The 18,159-nt window shown below is 35.0% G+C and overlaps 1 protein-coding gene across 1 annotated transcript in view; it reads right to left on the reverse strand.

The window, feature by feature from the left end:
- Positions 1-18,159, reverse strand: part of astn1 (astrotactin 1) — a 982,704-nt gene that overhangs the window by 699,927 nt on the left and 264,618 nt on the right. The window contains 1 exon segment of the mRNA XM_030160213.1: positions 12,360-12,527. Within this exon segment, the coding sequence (XP_030016073.1) occupies positions 12,360-12,527 (168 nt within the window).

Here is an 18,159-nt window from a genome sequence, read left to right on the forward strand (position 1 = left end):
CGGTAAGATTTCTTGAAATAAAATTTTCAAAATCTATTGTCTAAAAATAAATTAAGCAACAAAAAAAATCTTGAATTAAGCAAAAAAAAAATCTTGAATTTGGCAATAAAATCTTGAATTAAGCAAAAAAAAATCTTGAATTAAGTAAAAAATATCTTGGATTAAGCATAAATAATCTTGAATTAAGCAAAAAAAAAAAAAAAAATCGTGAAATAAGCAAAAAAAAAAAAAAAAAAAAAAAAAATCTGCCAATGGAACAATTGAAAGTTATCTTGGCAAGATTTCTTGAAATAAGATTTTCCAGATCTATTGTCTAAAAATAAGTTCTTATATCTCACTGAAAGTTACTGTTTAGGTGATTATGTCTTAATTTAAGTGTGATGAGCTATTTGGACTAGAAATGAGAAAAATACACTTGGTAAGATTTGGATTTTTGCAGTGAGGCGATTGCTTTGAGACAGCAAGGGAAGCTGAACTTCCCCTAACTTTTCAGGAAATAAATGGGCATAATTGCACTGTTGAATTTACAATAAAGATACAAATTACATTTAAAGCCATTTCATAGTCAACACAAGGGCACGCAGACCCATCGAGACACATTGGCCACCATGATGTATGCTTGCATCCATCATCTGCTTCTTTTACAGACAGCGTATCTCTTTCTGCCCTGGGTAATTCTCTGCATAAATATGTACATACAACTGCCAATGAACTACACAAACCAGAAAAATACAGATAAAAACTGTGAAAAAAAGGGCGGGAAACTGCTGCTTGGCTAAAGAGCTAGTACAACTTATTGCATTTTACTTTCTACTAAGGCTTAAGTTCATTTATTTTAAGGATAAGATGACAAAAAAAAACAAAAAAAAACATACAAGACAACTTAGATGTAAATATGTTCAAATTTCAGTTTTACTAAATCCAATATGGCCTGTGATGTCACAATATGCAAATTTGATGAGTACACTTATTCTCATCATAAACTTTAGATCATAGCCAATATTTTTCTCATTGATAGTATGATTTTATCTCTAATCACTTCCAAGATACAGTTTTTTGAAAACATATCAAAATTTTATGTTTTAAAATTTTACTCTTCACAACATTTTCTTTGTCATAATAAAAAACAAGTGCGCTTTTATAATGTACCAAAACATAACGACATCTTTGATTTTCCACCAAACCAGCAGTGTACATTTACAGACCAGTGTACACTCATCCATCTAATTTATACTTCATCTGAACACACAGATTGGTCTTTGGTTTGTTTATAAGGTATTCCCTCACAGAACAGTATAAAAAAAAATCAGACACAACAGGTAGAGAGAATGGAATTGATTTGGAAAATGGTTTGTGTTTTCACATTTTTCAACGCCATTGTACCCAGACGTAGACGGGTGGATGGTGGCGGATACGCCCACAGCCTCGTGGATTATTGACTATGTGACAGATGGGACGCAGCTCGTGTGGATGAAGGTGTGTTGAAGACTTCACACTCACCTTTTCCTCTTCGCGCCGCCACTCGTCGGACTTTCAATTCAACTCTCACACCTGTCATGTAAGTGCTGTGAGGTTTGTCAGGACAGAGGCCGGAAACAACTGCCTGACCTTGAACAGGGTCAGGAAGAAGAAGATTTACAGGTGTTGTGGTTCCTGTTCTGCTCTATATGCCAGGGGTGTCAAACATGTGGCCCGTGGACCAAAACCAGCCCACCAAAGGGTCCAATCGAGTCCCTGGGATGAATTTGTAAAGGGGTGCGTCTATGAAACTAGTCCCTAAAAACAGGACATGGGGGCTAAAATTAAAACCAGATGTAGACTAATGTTATGAGTCAAGTTTAGGTCTATTTTAAAAGTAAATATTTACTGAGATAAAAGAGACTATTTTTCAGATAGAACATATTTATTTTTAACTTGCACTATTTTATTGCACTATTTTATTTTATCATTTTGCTTTTTTATTCTCTGTACGATACTGTTTTTAATTGTACAGCTGTTTTATGTTTTTAATCTGTTCTTGTATTTTATTCTTTTATTTTGTTTTTTATTTATTCTTTTGTACAGCACTTTGGTCCACTGTGGTTATTTTTAAGGTGCTTTACAAAACAGGTAGAGACAGAGAGAGCTTAATTGTTAATTTCCCCTTTAAGTTGCTTTGGAAAAAAGCGTCTGCCAAATGCATAAATGTAAATGTAAATATGTGTTTAAATGGGCAGGTTCTGCATGTAACGAGAGTGGACACGATGGGTTACGCATCAAACCTGGAATGAGACTGAGATTTAAGAAAAACCCACATGTCTGGATTAGAAAACTCACTAGGATTTAACACTGTCTTTATTTATAAGACCATTTACAGCCATGTTTTCAGATCTAATGCACTGACACCTACCTCCCACCCTACCTTCAAGTGTATTCTGTTTGCACACTCAATCAATAAATTAATTCAATCATATAAAATCTGGAAACTGTGAAGATCTTCCTATGCTGACCCTTAAACTCTATACATGCACAAATGAAAACCCTGCTGTGGGTTTTGTTTTCCTCAGCTCTGCCGTCACTTCTGTTTGTTACTATCTTTGTCTTACGGACCTATTTCCACACTTATTCAGGCTCAGTTCCAACGTCCCCCTTAAGCGCTGAAGCCTCATACACTAATGGATGCCACTGACATGGACAGAGTTATTTCTGTGCAGAGTAAAGACTTAGTGTTGTATGTCTGGATAATGAAGCGGAGGTTTATTTTAATGAGTAACCTTTCTGTCAGACAACATCAACATACTGGAGACAATTACACATGTGCGCAAGGAGCTGCTGCTGCAACACGTGTCATTATATTTCAAAGTAAAATGTCATGTTGCCGCCGCCTTGTGCGTTTTGTGTTGTTTCCCTTTTTATGATGCAATTCCGCTGTTATTACCCCTGTAACATCGTAACCCTATGCATTATGGCTCTTTGCCTACAGCAAGGTCTGCAGAGTTGCAGACTTGTGGAAAATGTACAAAAAGGGGCTAAAAATGTTGCCCTCCTACATTTAGCTGATTTTACAGAGCTGGAAGTCCACTGAGTAATGACTCTGAGTGGGTGGGGGGGTCAGGAGGTGGTACAGAGGGTGGACAATACCTGCTTTAATCCTATAAGTACTACCATTATAACAGGCCACCTAGATTTTTCAGTTGTTTTTGTAATAAAAGTGTCAGAAAATGTCTTTTTTGCCAGTTCTTTTGCACCTTTTTTTTTTTTTTTTTTTTTTTACGAGGAACTCAACTTTCAATATCTAGCCATTAATTATCATTATTTTATGTAATAAATGCTAAAAAAAAGACTGCATTATAGCAAAAACAACAAGTGAACTTGATCTTTTTTAATCGCTTTCTATAAAAAAAAAAACAAGTGTAAAAGTGCAGAACAAAACTTTATGAGATTAAAGAAATAAACTTTCAACTATTTCACATGCGCTCAAACATTTTTGTTTGTCTAGATTATTCTGTTTTCATGTATAGCTTCTTATTTTTTTGTAATTTATTCATATTCTTTATCCTGTTTGATAGTCTGCGTTCACTTTCTGTCTAGTTGCAGACAGAACCCCTCATTTCACTGAGAAAAACACCCATCATCTGCTTCTTTTACAGACACTGCATCTCCTTCTGCCCCGGTTAGCTCTCTGCATGTGTATTTGCATATTTATAAATATACATACATTTATATAATATTTACAGCTAAAATACAACTATCAATGAACTATACAAACTGGAAAATACAGTTAAAAACAGCAGAAAAAAATTTAAAAAAGCAGCAGAATTCAATAAAAACACGGCAAAACACATGAGTAGAACACTCCAAAATAGCATTATCACTGTTATATACAATTATTTACAAGAATTCACCGCAAAAACACTGCTAAAACTATTAAAATCTTCCATCTATCTCTCACTGACTGCACTCTGCTGCTCTTTTCTCCGCCCACTTCCACCCCTCCCCCTCAGCCAATGCAGGCCTTTACCATAATGTGTTATATACTTATAGAAAGAACCCGATCTCAGCTTTCAGATGCTATTTGCCTTTTGTCAATAGCGACGGTAATTTGAATGACAGTTTATGCAAAACTGTGGCGCCGGAGACACAGCGGTCTTCAGAGGGTTAAAGCACATATAATGGTGTTCACCTGTGGGTCCGGCATACGCAGGTGAAACATTTAAAAACGATCAAACCAAGAGCCAAAAGATTCAAAGACACTCCGACACAGCCTTTCAAATGCCTATATATTACATAACTGAATAATTCAACTAAACTAACTGACGAAGTGGAGTGGCTCACACTGATTAACATCATCCTTCTTTCCATAATAATAGCTGTCACCTTCCCAAAATTGAATTAGTGGGGTTATACGAGAGCAGGGAGCTGATGGAGCCGAGTGGCACAAGGTGCTGGAGGGAAAAAACGACAAAAGTCACACTTGTTTGCTTATTTTCTACGTCAGTTTTAACTATTTAGTCATTTTTTTTCTTAAAGTGTACCTTTACTGGTCATGCTTATGATATTAATTGTGCTTTGTGTATTACTTATAAGTGAGGGAGGAACAGATTCAGTAAAAAAAAAAGAAAAATTGCCATAAATGCACCACACTGGACCTTTATATTACATCTGTTAAACTAACGGCCCTTTTACATCCTCGTGAGCCTCCTGCCACCCTTCCTGGAAAAAGAACTGTGGCCGGGGGGTGGGGTGGGGTGGGGTGGGGGGAGCATTATAGCAACCACAACCATAACAGGTTGTCAAGCTGGGGGGAGTGGGTCTGTCTAGAATCAGTATCACTTCAGTTCTTCCATCAATATCTGTGACATTGTACTGACAAAAACAGTGCTTTTAGGCATTCCATGTTTTCTTTTCTGTCTGTTTCAGTCACATGATACACACAGGAGTTAGTACTTGACTGCTTAACCATTGTTTTTGATGACTTTTGATGGTCTAATAATTTTTTCCATGACTGTATGTTCACTGATTGAAGCCTTCGCTGTCTACTAATGAACATTTATTGGCTAAAATATTTACATAAAGATCATATGAAACACTAAACAGGAAACAGATTGAATGTTTTACCTCTTTATATATATTGTATTGTACATTTTCTATTGATTTATTATTTCCAAGTACTGACTTTTCTATTCTTTTACATTAATTTAACCCTTAAAGACCTAGAACTATATTTCCATAGTAATTTTTTTCTGACATTTAACCTTTTCTTAATGTTTTTTCACCATTTAGTATAATATCATCCTCTACATTTTGCATTTTTTTCAATTAAAATCAGGTATTTTCCGATGTTTATTTTACTGATCATGTAGATGTTTATAAAAGCTCATAGTAGAATCGAAGGTTATTACTTAAAAGAAAAGAAAACTAGAAGAACAAGTGGTTCCAGGCACAACAAACCCCGCCCCTCGCATGTATGGTAGCTTATTAGGCCCGAGCCGAGTAAAGCCGGCGCAGGGCCTATTGAGTCTGCAGTGGGCGCATAGGGACGAAATCGCCAGTGACGCGGTCGCCTTTCGCCACTGTCGCCACTCTCACACATATTCACATTCATGGCACTGAGACAGACATGTGGGGGAGCTCGAGAGCTTTCAAATAAGGGCAAATATGTGGTTGCCATAGAAACGGCTATATTGTTCTTGCTCAGATTCATATTTTTTTCTCCTGCTCTTTGAGCTCAATTTTGACCCTCTGAACATTTACGAAAACTCACCAAATTTTGCCTAAAATTCAGAAGTGTGAGAAATTGAATTTACATATAGGTTTTGTAGATGTCGGTAAAGAAATGTTGCGGCAGCGCCCCCTTGAAAAGTGGAAATGCATTGCGCCAATGGGAGCCTGTCCAACATAAAGTCTGTCATAGAGCCACGAAAATCGGTACGCAGATTCAGCATGAGGAGACAAACAAAAAAGATTATTATGGCCACACCCCTAAACCAACCCTTAGTCGGCCATATTGGATTGAATTTTCCAAAATGCTGAGTAAGCGTTTTCGCTGACGTTGTATTTTAACTATCTCCTACTAAGCCGTTTGGCTGAATGAGCTCAAAATCGGCGTACAGTATCTACAGAAGTGGGACATCAAAAGTTATCCGAATTTTTTAAATCGGTGTCACCGTTTTTGTGCGACGAGGTTACAAACTTTGCAAAGTTTTTTTGAAAATTTGCCATCACAAAATTGCTTCAGCTCAGACATACAAACACCGATTTCGCTGAAATTTGACTCAGACGTCTATCTCCCAGTCCTACACCCATTTATTGAAAGAAATTGAAATTTCGCACTATAGCGCCCCCTACAAATGTACATTTACAAAAATGACATCAGTTCGGACATACGAACACCGATTTGGCTTAAATTTGACTCAGACATCTGTCTCCCAGGCCTACACCTATTTGTCAAAAGAAACTGAAATTTTGCACTACAGCGCCCCCTACAAAAATTTTTTATATTTTTTTTTAAATTAAAATTGTTTCGGTTCGGACATACGAACACCGATTTGACTCAAATTTGACTCAGACGTCTATCTCTCAGGCCTACACCCATTTATCAGAAAAATTTGAAATTCGGTGCCATAGCGCCCCCTACAATTTTACCTTTATGAAAATTACTTCACGTTAGACACACAAACACCAATTTGGCTCAAATTTGAATCAGTTGTCAATCTCCCAGGCCTACACCCATTTATCAACAGAAAATGACATTTCGCTAAATAGCGCCCCCTACAAATTTACCTTCACGAAAATTGCATTAATTCAAACATACGAACACCGATTTGGCTCAAATTTGACTCAGTGGTAAATCTCGCAGGTCTACACCCATTCAAAGGAAGAAATTCAATTTTAGCTGCATAGCGCCCCCTACAAATTTACTTATACTAAAATTTCTTTTGTTTGGACATAAAACCAAAGATCTGCCTCAAATTTGAATCAGTTGTCAATCTCCCAGGCCTACACCCATTCATCAGAAGACATTGAAATTTGGTGCAAGAGTGCCACCTGCTGAAAGATGGACATACTTCTACTGGACGTGCCCATGGCGAGGGCCTTTAGATGCCGCTTGCGGCTTTAATTTTGGTGTTGATCCACCTGATGTCATCATGTCTATGCATGTGCTAATGTCAGCATATCAATTGCCTCTATATACACTGAACAAAAATATAAACGCACCACTTTTGTTTTTGCTCCCATTTGTCATGAGCTGAACTCAACAATCTATAACTTTTTCTATGTACACAAAAGGCCTATTTCTCTCAAATATTGTTCATAAATTTGTCTAAATCTGTGTTAGTGAGCACTTCTCCTTTGTCCTTTGCTGAGATAATCCATCCACCTCACAGGTGTGGCATATCAAGATGCTGATTAGACAGCAGGATTATTGCACAGGTGTGATTTAGGCTGACCACAATAAAAGGCCACTCTAAAATGTGCACTTTTACTGTATTGGGTGGCCCAGGGGGGTCAGAAAACCAGTCAGTATTTGGTGTGACCACCATTTTCCTCGCACAGTCTTCTTCATGAATTCTCTGAAACAGCTTTGGAGTTGGCTTATGGTAGAGAAATGAACATTCAATTCACAGGCAAAAGCTCTGGTGGAGATTCCTGAAGTCAGCATGACCATTGCATATTCCCTCAAAACTTGTGACATCTGTGGTATTGTGCTGTGTGATAAAACTGTACATTTTAGAGTGGCCTTTTATTGTGGCCAGCCTAAGGCACACCTGTGCAAAAATCCTGCTGTCTAATCAGCATCTTGATATGCCACACCTGTGAGGTGGATGGATTATCTCAGCAAAGAAGAAGTGTTCACTAACACAAATTTAGACAGATTTGTGAACAATATTTGAGAGAAATAAACCTTGTGTGTACACAGAAAAAGTTTTAGATCTTTAAGTTCACCTCATGAAAAATGGGAGCAAAAACAAAAGTGGTGCGTTTATATTTTTGTTCAGTATATGTGCCAAGTTTGAAGTAAATTGAAACAAAACTGATGTTTTTATAGACATTTGAAATTTCGCCCATTTTAAGTAAATGGTAAAAAAAAAAAAAAAAGATTTTAAAATTTCATAAAATTTTTTGGTATTTTGGAAGCAAACATAACAATTTAAGATAGCAATTTAAACCAAACAAACCATAATTTTTTCCGCGACTGTATGATGATTGCCAATTCTTATTTTTATAATAAATTTTTCATGTTTCTTTGTGTTGATATGATAATCATTGAATTACTTTGAGCTATTTATTACTTGGGTAGTTACTGTTGTTTCTTGAATTTCTTGGCTTGAGCGACTCTAAAGAATTCAAAGCGGAGACATTTTTACAGTGTTTTCTATGTATAAAAAAAATAAAGAAATAAAAATAAAAAATTACTTCATGCTTTCTGGCCATTTTTTAACCCACTGGTTAGAAACATAAATGTGCTATTATAAATTAGCTGGTTTACAAACACAGTGGTCTGTTTAAAACATGATTAACAGACTGATCGTGATATCTGTGATTCCCTAATTTTTTTGGTCAAATACATGATGAGGAAATGGAAATATAAGAGTTAATGACTGTTAACATCACCAACACCAGTAAAAATGCAGAGTAGACACTAAACGTACTTTCAATAGAGAAATACTGAGTAAAAAAAAACTTCAAACTGAACAAACTGGACACACTGTCAGTATCAAAATCATTCTGAAACACTTTTCCTCAACAAAGACAGTGTTTTGACAGCGTGAAAGTAAATCAGTTGTGTGTGTTTGACTGCGTTAGCATTTCGTTTTGTTGCTGACTAATGTGTTGCTAAGATGACATTATGACTTTCCCTCTGGCAAAAATCTGAAAAACTGTAGATGTAGAAGCAATTCATGGTGTGTTTTTTATAAGTTTGGGCCCTGTTGGAGAAAACACAGTTCTGTTTTGAGGCGTGAGCTGAAAAAGTTAGGGAAAAAAACAAGTTCACAAAAATAACTTGCTGAAATATGTGACCTTTCACTCTATCTTTATCCAGTTGTACCAGTTATTTGCATTCATCATGTTATTCATTTGTATTCTAGAAATAGAGGTTGGGGGTAGGAGTATATAAGGTTTTAGTTCTTCCTACTCCTTTTCCAACATGTTTATTTTGTTTATTTATTATTATTATTATTATTTTTTTTTTTATTTTTTTCTCTTTTCCCTTTTGGTCACTTAACCTTTTATGTATCATAACTGATATTTGTTAGTTGGTTTTGTTTGGATTTCACTGTCTACATGTTCAAAATAAAGATTTCACATCAATTTTAAGTATAATGCATATTTTCAATCACAATACATCATTATGACTTGTTATATACATATACACATACATATACATAGTATATATACTGTAAATCTTTCCGGTATCCAGGTGAGCATATTATGCACACTTTGCACTTCATGTTATAAAATTTTAATAGGTTATAATTCAAAAGTTGTTCATTTTTGCATGAGTTTTAAAAATCTGACCCACCCACTAAAATCAGCACTTTGTAAACACTGGAAATTTACTACACAAATACTCTTCTCTGACATGAGTAAAAAATGCATTTAACATCTGACCTAGCACAAATAATAATAATGCATATTAACCAGTGTTGCTGTTAATCACTGACATATGCCAGGATGCAAAAATAAAAAAGAAGCAATCAAATTTTTATGAGATAGATAGATAGATAGATAGATAGATAGATAGATAGATAGATAGATAGATAGATAGATAGATAGATAGATAGATAGATAGATAGATAGATAGATAGATAGATAGATAGATAGATAGATAGATAGATAGATAGATAGATAGATAGATAGATAGCATCCAAAAATATGGTTTGTTTCCATTACAAACATGGCATTTAAAGGGTTGAAAACATAACAGTTACTGAGTATTTGATGTTTTTGTTTTTGGCTTAAGTTGATTAAATATAATATATATAATATAAATTATATTATATAATACAAAAATATTGAGACTTTTAGAAAACATCTCAAGACACTCTTGTTCAAGCAGGCATTTTAATTTTGACTCAGGGCTGCTACAAACCGATTGCACTTCATGTATTTATTGCATTTTAATTATTTTATTGTATTTTTAAATGGTATTTTAATCGTATTTTAATTATATTTAATTGTATTTTGCACTATAAAGCACTTTGTGACTCTGTCTGTGAAAAGTGCTATATAAATAAAATTTACTTACTAAATACAAAAAAAATGTAAAAAAAAAAAAAAAAGTTACAAACTGTATGAAAAACATTTTGACATTACTGTGGGACTGTGAACATTTTGGTGTTTAGGAAGGGCCTCTCTAGGTGGGATACCAGAGGGATAATATATATCATTTCTATTTTTACTTATTCTTTGGTAGCCACTTATATCAGCCAACGAAAACCGGTCTTTCAGCTTAACTCACATACATTTACATCTGTTCAGCGATGGTGAATGTCCACTGTCTCTATTGAAATGAAGAGTAAATTAATAATGTCCACAGTTTTATCACGTCTGGTTCTTTTCAAACTCAACAACTAGTGCTAAAACATCATTACTTTTTGTTTCATTTATATCTATTTCTATTTTTTTTTTTTTTTTACATCAGGCTTTTAAATATGCTCGAAATGTGGCCCAGGACAAACTCCAGCTGGTTGCAGCACCAACACCGACCCCAAAAGAGTCACCTCGAAGTGCCCAGACCCACAGCTGTTTCCCAGAGGACGAGTGGAGTCGACAGCGGAAACATTCAAATTAATTGATCGGCTCCCCTGGAGGAAACCGGGTCGACCACTTCAGGCAGGTTATTTTTCCATTTCAGACTCGGCAGCGAACACGTGGCGAACGCAGTCACAGTCACACCTGTAAACAATTAAACAGGCTTTTCCTGACGCCGCGTCCTGACATCACCTGGACAAGGGTCGGCCTGAGGTGAGTTGAGTTCCATGGGGGGGTGGGGATGGGGGGGCAGAGAAGTCCTTCCTAAACTCAAAATCTAAATCTTACCAAGTGTATTTTTCTCATTTCTAGTCAAAATATCTCATCACACTTAAAATGAGACATACTCACCTACAGAGTAACTTTTCAGTGAGATATAAAAACTTATTTTTAGACAATAGATCTGGAAAATATTTATTTATTATAAAAATATTATTATTTATGCTTAATTCTAGATTTTTTTGCTTAATTCTAGATTTTTTGCTTAATTCAAGACATTTTTTGCTTAATTCAAGATATTTTTTGGTTAATTCAAGATTTTTTTGCTTAATTTAAGATTTTTTTTGCTTGATTCAAGATTTTTTTGCTTAATTCAAGATTTTTTTGTTGTTTTTTTTTTTGCTTAGTTCAATGGAACAAGTGAAATAAGAATTTCAATATCTATTGTCTAAAAAGTGAGTCTAAAAATAAGTTCTTATGAGAAAAATGCACTTGGTAAGATTTTGATTTTTTTCTAGTGCGAGTGTGCATTATAGACAGTCGTAGAAAAATGTAAAAAAAAAAAAAAATCATACAGTTTGTTTTTAACTCTTACATTTTTTAACATACGTAATCTGTTTCCATTACACATAATTTCTCCAATAAAGATTTTTATACCTCAGTTTTTTTCACTTTTTTCCCAACTTTTGAGATTCAAGATTCAAAGATTTTTATTTTTATTTTCAATTCACTGGATGCACCGGACATACAGAGAATACAGAGATACTGGTCCACTCTCACCTTACTATTAAATGCCATGCAATAAAAAAAAGAGATAAAAATAGAATAGGAATAAGTAAATGGTATAAACTATAATAGAATTAAAAAAAGATATAATCAAACCTATTTCAAACAGCAGCCGTATTGCAACACAGTAACAGATATGAGCTGAGGAGGTGCATAATGGAATGAAACAACAGCAAATATCACAATAATCATATATTTTTGCAATTTCTCTCAGTTTCTGTCATTTCCACTTGGATTTTCACACACAAATTGAAAATGCAAATAAAAACAGCTGGGTAGAAAAGCACCTAATGCTAAAAATATCCAACTTCTACTGTAAAGAGTTCCAATTTTTCTGTTTTTCTCAATCAGTTGCACACACACACATCGGCCCTCATCATTTCTTCCCATCAGGGACAAAATGTACCTGCTGATCTCTACAAGAAAAGAAGATATGACTGTTCAATATCACAGCTTGCGCACAGAACCGAGCCTGTTCCACCAGAAAGTCATAATTCAGTGTAAAAAGCTGACCTTGTTTATACGAGCTATTTATTTTTAATGATGTTTCTGTGATATGAAAAAAAAAAAAAAAAAAAAACAAGAACTGGATCCAGGTGTGGTTGTCCTTGGCTTACCTGTCTCGGGGTCACACTGGTGCTCGCATGGGTCCAAGAGGCGCCGTCCACACAGCTCGCTGACCCAGGGCCCGCTGGCGTTCTGCTGGTAGTACAACAAGATCTGGGCCGGGTTCAGCCAGTCCGAGGCATCCAACTGACTCCCCTGCAGCAAAATGAACCTTGATCCTGAGGAGGATGGACAGAGGTAGAGTGTGAGGATGGAGACGGAAAGGAAACCGAGGCACATATGGAAAAATTAAGGGTAGATAAAGAGCAAAACCAAATTTAAATATGGGTGATTTTGGTTGACTAAGATGCACTATATAGACAAAAGTATTGGGACACGTTGAATTCAGGTGTTTCTTTTCTAACAAAACAATAATAACAAATGTCATAATGCAGTTTTATATTGGGATAAATATTATTGCATTGGTTAGTTTGGTTAAAATTGTTATCTTTGCTTCCAAAATGCCTCAGAGATGTTTTTTTTACTTAATTTCACTCAACAGTGATTTTTTTTTAACCCATGACTACGATTTTAAATGTTCTACCTCTAAATTTATAAAGGAATTTTGAGGAAATTTTACTGTTTATATGTCAAATCCTCATGGACAGGACATCTTACAACTGTAGACATGTGTCCCAATATTTACAGGGTGGGGAAGCAAAATTTACAATGAACATTTAGTTGTTTTTTCTCAGCAGGCACTACGTCAATTGTTTTGAAACCAAACATATATTGATGTCATAATCATACCTAACACTATTATCCATACCTTTTCAGAAACTTTTGCCCATATGAGTAATCAGGAAAGCAAACGTCAAAGAGTGTGTGATTTGCTGAATGCACTCGTCACACCAAAGGAGATTTCAAAAATAGTTGGAGTGTCCATAAAGACTGTTTATAATGGAAAGAAGAGAATGACTATGAGCAAAACTATTACGAGAAAGTCTGGAAGTGGAGGAAGCAACAAAAAACGTACCAAAGCTTTTATTAAAGCTCTCAAATCCAAAATCCTAAAGGATCCAAACAAATCCATCCAGATACCAGATATTGCCATGGATTAAAGCAAACTACCCAGATGGAAAATATGTATGGACACAGGATGGTGCTCCAGCCCACACAGCTCAAAAAATATAAGATTTCTGCAAATCCAACTTTAGCAGTTTTTGGGAATCATGTTTATGTCCGCCTTCTAGCCCAGATCTAAACCCTCTGGATTCTGCTGTTTGGGGCGTTTTAGAACATGCTACCAATAGAACATCACACAGCAATGTCGACTTTCTTAAAGATACTATTACAGAAGAATGGGAGAAGTTGTCGCCCGAATATTTGAGGAACACTTGTGCAAGTTTCAGGAAGCGTGTGAAGGCAGTTATTGAGAAAGAAGGAGGACACATAGAATAAAAACATTTTCTATTATGTAAATTTTCTTGTGGCAAATAAATTCTCATGACTTTCAATAAACTAATTGGTCATACACTGTCTTTCAATGCATGCCTCAAAATATTGTAAATTTTGCTTCCCCACCCTGTATGTCCATATAGTTTATAAACGTCAATATTTCCTTAAAGTTTAATGGGAGAAAATGCCTCAGACATGGCTTTTTACTCAATTTCTCTTCACATTGATTTTTTTTTGTTTTTGTTATTAATCCATGACTATGATTTTAAATGTTCTACCTCTAGATCTATAAAATATTTTTCAAGCTCTGATTGTTAATAATTTTCTACCACAACCAACCCTCTACTTTCTTCACATCTCACTGAAGAAGAAAAATCTCCCATTAAACTTTAAAGAAACATTGATATTTATAAACTACATCGACAAAAATATTGGGACACATCATGTCTACAGCTGTCAGATGTCCTGTTCATGATGATTTGAGATAAAAACATTAATATTTCCTTAAATTTTAATGGGAGATTTTTCTTCCTCAGTGAGATGTGAAGAAAGTAGATAGTTGTGGTAAAATAAATAAATGAGTCAATAAATAAATAAATAAATAAATAAATGTAGAAATTAAGAGGTAGAACATTTAAAATCACAGTCATGGATTTAAAAAAACACAAAAAACTAAATCAATGTTGAGAGAAAAAGTAAAAACCATCTCTGTGGCATTTTGGAAGCAAATATAATCTAAACCAAACTAACCGATGCAATGATATTCATCCCAATATAAAACAATATTCTGACATTTGTCATTATTGTTTTGTATCCCAGACCCCTGTTAGAAAAGAAACACCTGAATTCAATGTGTCCACATATTTTTGTCCATATAGTGCATCTTCAAATACTCTCAAACCAATAAGTAACATTTTTTAGGGAGCTGAAAAAACCTGTAACCTTGAGTCTTAGTAAACATCCACATTGATTAAAAAGCTTTAAAATCCAGCTGCAGAAAAGACCAAATTAAAATCCAAACACCCTATTCAGGTGAGATATGTGGAAAAAAATAAGACTTATCTTGCAGCATCAAAGCCTGACGGCCGGCGATGATGACAAACCTTGACAGCCAGAAATAAATATTCAAACCGCGATAAAGATTTTAATGAAGCAAAATACTTGGGAGTCATGACTAACATTTTTTTTGTGCTGATTTTTATTAATAGTAACTGCAGGCAGCCAGCTGAGACCAAGATGCCCTGCAGCCACACACATAAAGTGTAGGAAATCAAGTCTGGATTATGAATACACATTGCTTATTTCAGGCTGTTTGGATTGTGTAGTGGGTTACAACGTCAAAAAAAAAAAAAAAAAAAAATCATGCAGTGTCACAATAAACATTCCTCATGTAACACATTTCTCTTATTTATTACTTTTCATTTATTTCACATTTGGTTTCATGTACTGGTGGTAACATGTGCTGCTTCTACACCACAAATGAGACTGTATATATGGGTTTGATTACATGTGGGTAAATGGGCTAAAAATAAGCGACTGACTCATTTCACACCACCAGGAGATGAGTTTGTCTGTCTTTTTGTTTGTCGTTTTCAATGTCACGACTATGTTGGAGAACAAGTATCAGTGAATCGAACTTCCCTGAAATCAGAAGAAATGCTTTCCTTAGATTGCTGAAAAAAGGACAACAATCCAACAGTGAAATATACTGGAGTTAAAGAGATTAGATTAGGTTAGATTAGATTAGATGTTCAAGATGATTTGAGATAAAAACATCCATATTTACTTAAAGTTTAATGGGAGATTTTCTTTCTCAGTGAGACGTGAAGAAAGTAGATGGTTAGTTGTGGTAGAAAGTTGTTATTTACAGTCAGAGCATGAAAAATATTGGAGAAATGTAGAGGTAGAACATTTAAAATCATAGTCATGGATTAAAAAAAAAAAAAAAAAAGGCAATGTTGAGAGAAATTAAGTATAAACCATCTCTGAGGCATTTTGGAAAAAATTTTATCCCATAATATAAAATTATATTCTGACATTAGTCGGTATTGTTTTGCATCCCAGACCCCTGTTAGAAAAGAAACACCTGAATTCAATGTGTCCACACACTTTTGTCCATATAGAGTATCTCCTGTGAGGTTCTGGTGCAGATAAGATAAGATAAGATAAGATAAGATAAGATAAGATAAGATAAGATAAGATAAGATAAGATAAACTTTATTGATCCCCCAAGGGAGAAATTCAAGTGTGGACAGTAGCACAAGATAGTATACGTCAATACAATAGGATAAAAAATGAGATAAAAAATAATATCTTATGTATGCTATAAGAAACATTAAAAAGAGCTCAGTGTTGTGTCTTTCAACACACCAACACTGAAAAGACGGGGGTTCTTTTCATTTTTTATGCTGATCGTCTCCTGTGAGATGTGTTAAATGTAAACTTTCCAGTTTGCATGAGTAAGCACGGCTGAATCTGAGGGGTGCTGGAGGTGAATGCCTAACAAATATCATTTAAAAACATGAAATACATTTACTAATTAATCAGCATAACAAAAGAGCCGGCGAGGCACCAGGAGACTGAACCCTTCTGGACACCTGACACAGCAGGTGGACTGTGTGATCTCCGCAAATTAGCATCACAACTCATTGACCAAAGCCTTGTCCATTTGCAAACACAGGATGCACTGGGCATTTGCTAACCCAAGCATATTTAATGAGTTGTTGGCAGCCTTGCAGTGGCCTAGTTAGTGCCGTCCCCTTTGATGATCCCATTAAAACTGGAGCATATACTGTCAAGACCCAACGTAAGCCTCCTTAAACCGTGTCTTCTAGACTCTTCTGTGATGTTGCTTTGTACCTTCATAAAAGCCACTGTGATGTTTACAGTCAGCATTCTCCTCTTAACAAACCCTATGGGGATGCTTAATGACTAAACGCCTGCAGATAGATCCCAGGGGACTGTCATCGAAGGAAACAAAAAAGGAGAAAAATCCTGCTCAGGCTCCGAGGATGACATACTTCAGATATAGAACCGACATTATATCCTGTTTCAAATTGTATAATTAATCCCGAACTGTAAAATCGACATTATCACTCACGCTAGAGACCTTTACCTCACAATGGTGTCAAATAAATGTATTATAATATATGCTGTGGAGCTTCATTTTATATAACACCTTCACAAATGCTTCTTTTGTTCCCCCCCTGCTGTTACATATTAATATTAGACATACAGTCACGGAAAAAAATTATTGTACCACCCCTTGTTTTCTTCAATTTCTTGTTCATTTTTATGCCTGGTAAAACTAAAGGTACATTTGTTTGGACAAATATAATGATAACGACAAAAATAGCTCATAAGTTTAATTTAACCCTTGATACATGAGTTGTGAAGCCCTCTACACGATCAGTGTGATATTTTTTGTCTTGAAAAACCTGATGTATACAATTACATACATGCAATACACAGATAATCCACCAGGGGGGAGGAATTCATTCACCAGAGGCCTTTCCAGTGACACTACAAGACTGTCATTAATGAGGAAGGAGGAAGAACTGTGACAATTTTGAAAAGGAATTACCAATTTGTTAGACATGTTTGTGTTTATATAATGTTTTTGTTTGTTCAAAAAAAATATTTGAGCATTGAGACCTGATGTATCAAATATGATACAAAATTTAAACTCATACATGGAAATTAATATTTGAAAACAATTTTTTTGGGTTGTTCAGAAGGACCAACAAAGGCTCCAGTTTAAAATAAGTGGAATTTTCTGTCAATTATTTAATGATTCAGGCATTACAGGGTTAAGAGCTGATATCTATCCATTTGCCATGTTTTCTTGATAATAACCAAAATCCCTTCAGTTCTTACATCAATATCTATGGCATTGTACTGACAAAAAGTAAGTAAGTAAGTAACTAAGTAAGTGAATTTTATTTATAGAGCACTTTTCACAGAGTCACAAAGTGCTTTTAGGCATTCCATGTTTTCTTTTCTGTCTGTTTTAGTCACATGATACACACAGGAGTTAGTATTCAATTGCATAACCATTGTTTTTGATGACTTTTGATGGTCTAATAATTTTTTCTGCAACTGTACAGTATGAGGCATATACTTTTAGAAAAGGCTTTGTCTTCATTGGATAAAATCAAGACTATTTTTAATATAATATAAACATGTTTGAGTCGAGACAAAAGATGTGACAACATGATTATTTTAGAGAAGTTTGTCCTCTTGAATGGCATTAAAATACATTACATGGACAAAAGTACTGGGACGCATCATGTCTACAGCTCTAAGATATCCTGTTCATGATGATTTGAGATAAAAACATCAATATTTCCTTAAAGTTCAACGGGAGATTTTTCTTCTTCAGTGAGATGTGAAGAAAGCAGATGGTTAGTTGTG

Source organism: Sphaeramia orbicularis, chromosome 17, assembly GCF_902148855.1.
Source record: "Sphaeramia orbicularis chromosome 17, fSphaOr1.1, whole genome shotgun sequence".
NCBI lineage: Eukaryota > Metazoa > Chordata > Actinopteri > Kurtiformes > Apogonidae > Sphaeramia > Sphaeramia orbicularis.